Raw genomic sequence first — 6,766 nt, forward strand, 5'->3', positions numbered from 1 at the left:
TTTACCTCTTGTGAAAATAAAAAGTATGGGGCAACACCAGCATGTTAGTGTAAAAAAATATTTTTTTTTACACTAACCGGCTGATGTAGACCCCAACTTTTCCATTTCATAAGGGGTAAAAGGAGAAAAAGCCCCCCAAAATTTGTAGTGCAATTTCTCCCGAATACCGAAATACCCCATATGTGGCCCTAAACTGTTTCCATGAAATACACAAGGCACCGAAGTGAGAGAGCACCATGCGCATTTGAGGACTAAAATAGGGGTGGACATAGGGGTATTCTATGCCAGTGATTCCCAAACAGGGTGCCTCCAGCTGTTGCTAAATTCCCAGCATGCCTGGACAGTCAGTGGCTGTCCAGAAATGCTGGGAGTTGTTGTTTTGCAACAGCTGGAGGCTCCGTTTTGGAAACACTGCCGTACAATGTTTTTTATTTTTATAGGGGGGGGGGACAGTGTAAGGGGGTGTATATGTAGTGTTTTAAACTTTATTATGTGTTAGTGTAGTGTAGTGTTTTTATGGTACATTCACACTGGCGCAGGTTTACAGTGAGTTTACCGCTAGGAGTTTGCGCTGCGGCAGAAAATTTGCCGCAGCCCAAACTTGAAGCAGGAAACTTACTGTAAACCTACCTGTGTGAATGTACCCTGTACCCTGTACATTCACATGGGGGGGGGGGGGCAAACCTACAGCTGTTGCAATGTTGCAAAACTACTTTTGCAACAGCTGGGGACACACTGGTTGGAAAAACGTTATTTAGGTTCTGTTACCTAACTCAGTATTTTCCAACCAGAGTGCCTCCAGCTGTTGCAAAACTACAACTCCCAGCATGTACGGATCACCGAAGTGCTTGCTGTGAGATGTAGTTATGCAACAGTTGGAGGTAGGCAACTACAACTCCCAGAATGGCAATACAGCTGTTTGCTGTTTAGGCAAGCTGGGATTTGCACTTTTGCAACATCTGCTGGGCCACAGTTCAGAGACCACTATAGAGTGATCTCCAAACTGTGCCCCTCCAGATGTTGCAACACTACAAATCACAGCATGCTCAGACAGCAAACTGCTGTGTGGGCATGCTGGGAGTTGAAGTTTTGCAAGATCTGGAGGACTACAGTTTATAGATCACTGCAAAGTCGCCTCCAAACTGCAGCCTTCTAAATCTTGCAAAACTACAAATCCCAGCATGCCCAATGGCTGTCTGGGCATGCTGGGAGTTGTAGTTTTGCAACATCTGGGGTGGGGGGCTAGAGTTTAGAGGGCACAATATTGTTGTCTCCAAAATTTAGCCCCCCCCAGATGTTGCTAGGCAACTACTCACCGGCTTCTGTAGTCTTCATCAGGGAGCCACGAGGGAGCCGCATGTAATCGCAGCCTGCCGCAGCCGATAAGGTAAGGGACCTCCACCGTCGCCGCCACCGGTCATGCTACAGTTCCCCCGTTCTGCCCAGAGTACCGTCGGTGGGCAGGACGGGGGAACCGAACTGTTATGATTCGGCTAGCTGGATGTGGATCCTCTGTGTCAGCGAGGGATTGGCGTGGACCGTGTCGGTGGACCGGTTCTAGGTTGCTACTGGTATTCACCAGAGCCCGCCGCAAAGCGGGATGGTCCTGCTGCGGCGGTAGCAACCAGGTCGTATCCACCGGCAATGGCTCAACCTCGCTTACTGCTGAGAAGGCGTGGGACAGAAGGACTAGACAGAGGCAAGGTCAGACATAGCAGAAGGTCGGGGCAGGCGGCAAGGTTCGTAGTCAATGGCGATAGCAGAAGATCTGGAACACAGGCTTTGGACAACACTAAATGCTTTCTCTGGCACAAGGCAACAAGATCCGGCCAGGAAGGGAAGGGGAAGTGATGTAATATACACAGGGAGCAGGTGGAAGCTAATTAGGCTGATTGGGCCAGGCACCAATCACTGGTGCACTGGCCCTTTAAATCTTAGAGAGCTGGCGCACGCGCGCGCCCTAGAAGGCGGAGCCGCACGCGCCAGAACATGACAGCCGGGGACCGGGAGGGGTAAGTGGCTTGAGATGCGATTCGCGAGCGGGCGCGTCCCGCTATACAAATCGCATCCCCATCGTGAATGTCAGTGCAGCGCTCCCGGTCAGCGGGTCTGACCGGGGCACAGCAGAGAGGAGAACGCCGCGAGCGCTTCGGGGAGGAGCAGGGACCCGGAGCGCTTGGCGTAACAGTACCCCCCCCCCCCTTAGGTCTTCCCCTCTTTTTGTCTTCTTGTCCCTTCAAATGAGACGAGAAAATGAGACACCTCTTGAGTTTCCTTCTGGAACAAAAAGAAGTCCTGGGTAGCTACACCAGCGGCAGGTAGTTCAGAAGGAATGGGAATGGGGAGGGGGGGCAGAGGGTGAAGCATGTCACGGGGCAGAGTGTCACCAGGACGGGGGCTATGAGGAGGCACGACACAGTCCTGATAGGCCTTGGGGAGACCAGGCACAGGAGGAGACACTGAGGCCCGACAGACGGGACTGGTAGCAGACGTGCGGCATTTCTTGCGGCAAGCAGGACCCCAATTCTTGATCTCCCCGGTGGTCCAGTCAAGAGTGGGAGAATGACGTTGGAGCCATGGCAGACCGAGGAGGAGTTCAGAGGTGTAGTTGGGCAGGACGAAAAATTAAATTTTCTCGTGATGCAGTCCAATGCTCAAAAGCAAGGGCTCTGTGCAGTAACGCACAGTGCAGTCCAACTTCACTCCGTTGACCGAAGAAATGTAGAGCGGCTTGACGAGACGGGTCACCGGGATGCAGAACCTATTCACCAAAGAGGCCAGAATAAAATTTCCAGAAGAACCAGAGTCCAAGAAGGCCACGGCTGAGAAAGAGGAGTTGGCAGAAGGAGAAATCCGCACAGGCACAGTGAGACGTGGAGAAGCAGACTTTGTACCAAGAGACGCCACACCCACGTGAGCTGGGTGCGTGCGTTTCCCAGACGTGGAGGACGAATAGGGCAATCCATCAAGAAATGTTCGGTACTAGCGCAGTACAGACATAAATTTTAATCCCAACGGCGAGTCCTCTCTTCATGGGTCAGGCGAGACCGATCCACTTGCATAGGGAGGCACAGGGGTAGATTGAAAAGGATACTGTGAGAGAGGTGCCCAGAGATCAAGGTCTTTTTCCTGGCGGAGCTCCTGGTGTCTTTCAGAAAAACGCATGTCAATGCGGGTGGCCAAATGGATAAGTTCTTGCAGGTTGGCAGGAATCTCTCGTGCGGCCAGCACATCCTTGATGTTACTGGATAGGCCTTTTTTAAAGGTCGCGCAGTGAGCCTCGTTATTCCAAGATAATTTGGAGGCGAGAGTACGAAATTGGATGGCGTACTCGTCTACTGAAGAATTACCCTGGACCAGGTTCAGCAGGGCAGTCTCGGCAGAAGAAGCTCGGGCTGGTTCCTCCAAGACACTATGGACTTCAGCGAAGAAGGACTGGACTGTGGCCGTGGCAGGATCATTGCGGTCCCAGAGCGGTGTGGCCCAAGACAAGGCCTTTCCAGACAGAAGACTCACTACGAACGCCACCTTAGACCGTTCTGTAGGAAATTGGTCCGACAACATCTCCATATGTAGGGAACATTGAGATAGGAAGCCACGGCAGAGTCTAGAGTCCCCATCAAATTTGTCCGGCAGGGACAAGCGGAGGCTAGGAGCGGCCACTCGCTGCGGAGGAGGTGCAGGAGCTGGTGGAGGAGATGGTTGCTGCTGTAGCAGTGGCAGAAGTTGCTGTAAGGTGGCGGTCAACTCGACAGCTGCTGTCCTTGTTGGGCAATTTTCTGCGATTGCTGGGCAACCACCGTGGATAGGTCAGCGAGACTTGGCAGCGGCACCTCAGCGGGATCCATGGCCGGATCTACTGTTATGATTCGCCTAGCTGGATGTGGATCCTCTGTGTCAGAGAGGGATTGGCGTGGACCGTGTTGGTTGACCGGTTCTAGGTTGCTACTGGTATTCACCAGAGCCCGCCGCAAAGCGGGATGGTCTTGCTGCGGCGGTAGCAACCAGGTCGTATCCACCGGCAACGGCTCAACCTCGCTGACTGCTGAGAAGGCGTGAGACAGAAGGACTAGACAGAGGCAAGGTCAGACGTAGCAGAAGGTCGGGGCAGGCGGCAAGGTTCGTAGTCAATGGCGATAGCAGAAGATCTGGAACACAGGCTTTGGACAACACTAAACGCTTTCTCTGGCACAAGGCAACAAGATCCGGCAAGGAAGGGAAGTTGAAGTGAGGTTATATGGACAGGGAGCAGGTGGAAGCTAATTAGACTGATTGGGCCAGGCACCAATCACTGGTGCACTGGCCCTTTAAATCTTAGAGAGCTGGCGCGCGCGCCCTAGAGAGTGGAGCCGCGCGTGCCAGAACATGACAGCCGGGGACCGGGAGGGGTAAGTGGCTTGGGATGCGATTCGCGAGCGGGCGCGTCCCGCTATGCGAATCACATCCCCATCATGAATGTCAGTGCAGCGCTCCCGGTCAGCGGGTCTGACCGGGGCGCTGCAGAGGGGAGAACGCCGCGAGCGCTCCGGGGAGGAGCAGGGACCCGGAGCGCTTGGCGTAACACAAACTTTAACCCCCCCGCCCCCGATCTGCTATTGGTCGTCGCGTCTTGATGACATATAGCAAAGATAGGAGGGGTGGCACCCCTGCCACCTAACACCTATCCCTTCAGGGAGACCGGAGGTGTCTTGGACACCGGTATGTCCCGGATCCGCCGAAAATCGTTAGTCTGAATTGATCGCCGGCATGGGGGGGTCTCAGGACCCTCCCTGAGTATATGCATGGGATGCCTGCTGATAGATATCAACAGTAATCCTGGTCCGGTTCCCAACCGCGGGGACTGGAATTCCCACGGGCGTATCCATTCGCCCCACGTCCTTAAGGACTTGGGATGAAGGGCGTATGCATATGCCCTGCGTCCTGAAGAGGTTAATCAGATTTTTGAGCTTAGAGTTTTCTCCATTCAAACTGAATATGAACAATAAAATCTGCACTGGTGGATTCTTCTTCTTCACCATTACAGGCAATTGTGTATTTAATTCCCTTTATTCTATTGCTTTATGTTTTATTTTATCTTTTTTACTTGTACTTCACAAATGAAGAAAAAGAACTGGAGGACAAGTGATCCCTCATGACAGTGCGCGTTAGTCAGTATTTCCATACATCGGATACGTCCACATTTACATGACACATTAGACTTCTGCATTGTGACCTGTAGTTTGAATCTATTCAAAGAAAGTCCATTAGTAGAATCCATTACTCCAACTCCACCTCAATCCCAGTATAAGAACAAGAGAAGCTCAAGACGACACTTCTGATCCCAATGGTGGCTGATTCTACCACCTCCCGACATGAGTTCTCCTAATACTATGGCTTTTCTTGCCGTCTTACTTGTTGAGGCCATCACTGGCTTGTCCTCCAGCATCTTCACAATCATTTGTTGTCTCTCTGTTCCTGGCTACAAACATTATAAGATTTCAACCTTCAGCAGGATTTTGATGGCTGTGAGTGCTTCTAACATGTCCTACCTCTTTACTATGTCCACAAACTTCCTCATTGAATTCTTATGGCCACATCTGTATAAAATACCATTTGTTGCCTATATGATTAACTACTTGACCTTGTACAGCATCACATCCACTTCTTGGCTCACCTGCTCACTTTGCTCCTTCTACTTCCTGAAGATCATCCCTTCCCAGCCCGGAATCCTGACAAAGCTTAAGAACATGACAAACACAATAAATGGAGGGATCCTACTGGTGGCAAAGATCGTGTCTCTCGGTGGAGGTTTTCTTTCAATTATTATTTCAAATAAAAATTTAAAAGTGAACTTAACAGAAAGTGGAGCAGAAAAACCAGAAGACTGGATAATGAGGAGGATAACATTTAATGATATTATCATGGCTCTCAATTCTCTGCCATTCTTCATTATAATAGTGACTACGGTTGTCAGCGCTTCACTCCTCAAATATTATAATTATCAGATGAAGAAAAACATCAGGAATATTAACGGCAATGTGAAGGATTATCGGACTGCTGTCCTGACCATGACCGGTCTCCTCATGTTGTATTTACTCATTTTTGTTACATTGATAATTTTTACCCTGAACCCAATGGACACAACCTGGGGCTCCATGATATGTTTGATGTTACTGTTTTCATTCCCCACAGTCCAGACGGCTCTTCTCACCTACGGGAATCCCAAACTGAAGGAAGGCTTGGGGAAGATGTTCACCTTTATAACCCTGACTATAGGCTCCGGGCGGTAAACACTTCTCTCATTAGAATGCATTTTACTCCAAAATATTATCTTCGCGTGTTTTGTTGTCACTATACCAGTATAGACTTGGCTTATCTGACTTATCTTTCTCTGCATTAGATGAAAATATAGGAACCTGGAGGTGAGGATCACTACTAGGACAAGAGACTGTAATAACTCACATAATGTCCTCCTGGTTATCATGAACATTAGTCCCAGAAAGCATCCAGGGTCCACAGGGGGTAAAAGGGGGCTACACTGAGGTTCATGTGGTTGTTTTAGTCAATAATGACATATATAGTATATGTTAGATTTTTCCTTTTGTGTCTTAAATATTGTAAAAATTATGTGTAAAAAACTGTAGTTCACCAAATAAAGGCAAATAATTGACTGAGTTATGTGTTTAGATAAAACATGATCAGGTATAGAGATAAGTCCACCAGATAGTAAATGACCAAAGTCTGAGGATATTGGCCATTATTCTTTTGACATTTTCAGGTTCTCCAT

At 49.7% G+C, this 6,766-nt stretch overlaps 1 protein-coding gene across 1 annotated transcript; it reads left to right on the top strand.

The window, feature by feature from the left end:
* Positions 1–5,351: 5,351 nt before the first annotated feature.
* LOC130285403 (taste receptor type 2 member 116-like) lies at positions 5,352–6,269 on the top strand. The gene has a single exon (XM_056536764.1). The coding sequence runs from the start codon at positions 5,352–5,354 to the stop codon at positions 6,267–6,269; it is 918 nt and encodes a 305-aa protein (XP_056392739.1).
* Positions 6,270–6,766: the final 497 nt, after the last annotated feature.

This window comes from Hyla sarda, chromosome 8 (genome assembly GCF_029499605.1).
Source record: "Hyla sarda isolate aHylSar1 chromosome 8, aHylSar1.hap1, whole genome shotgun sequence".
Classification (NCBI taxonomy): Eukaryota; Metazoa; Chordata; class Amphibia; order Anura; family Hylidae; genus Hyla; species Hyla sarda.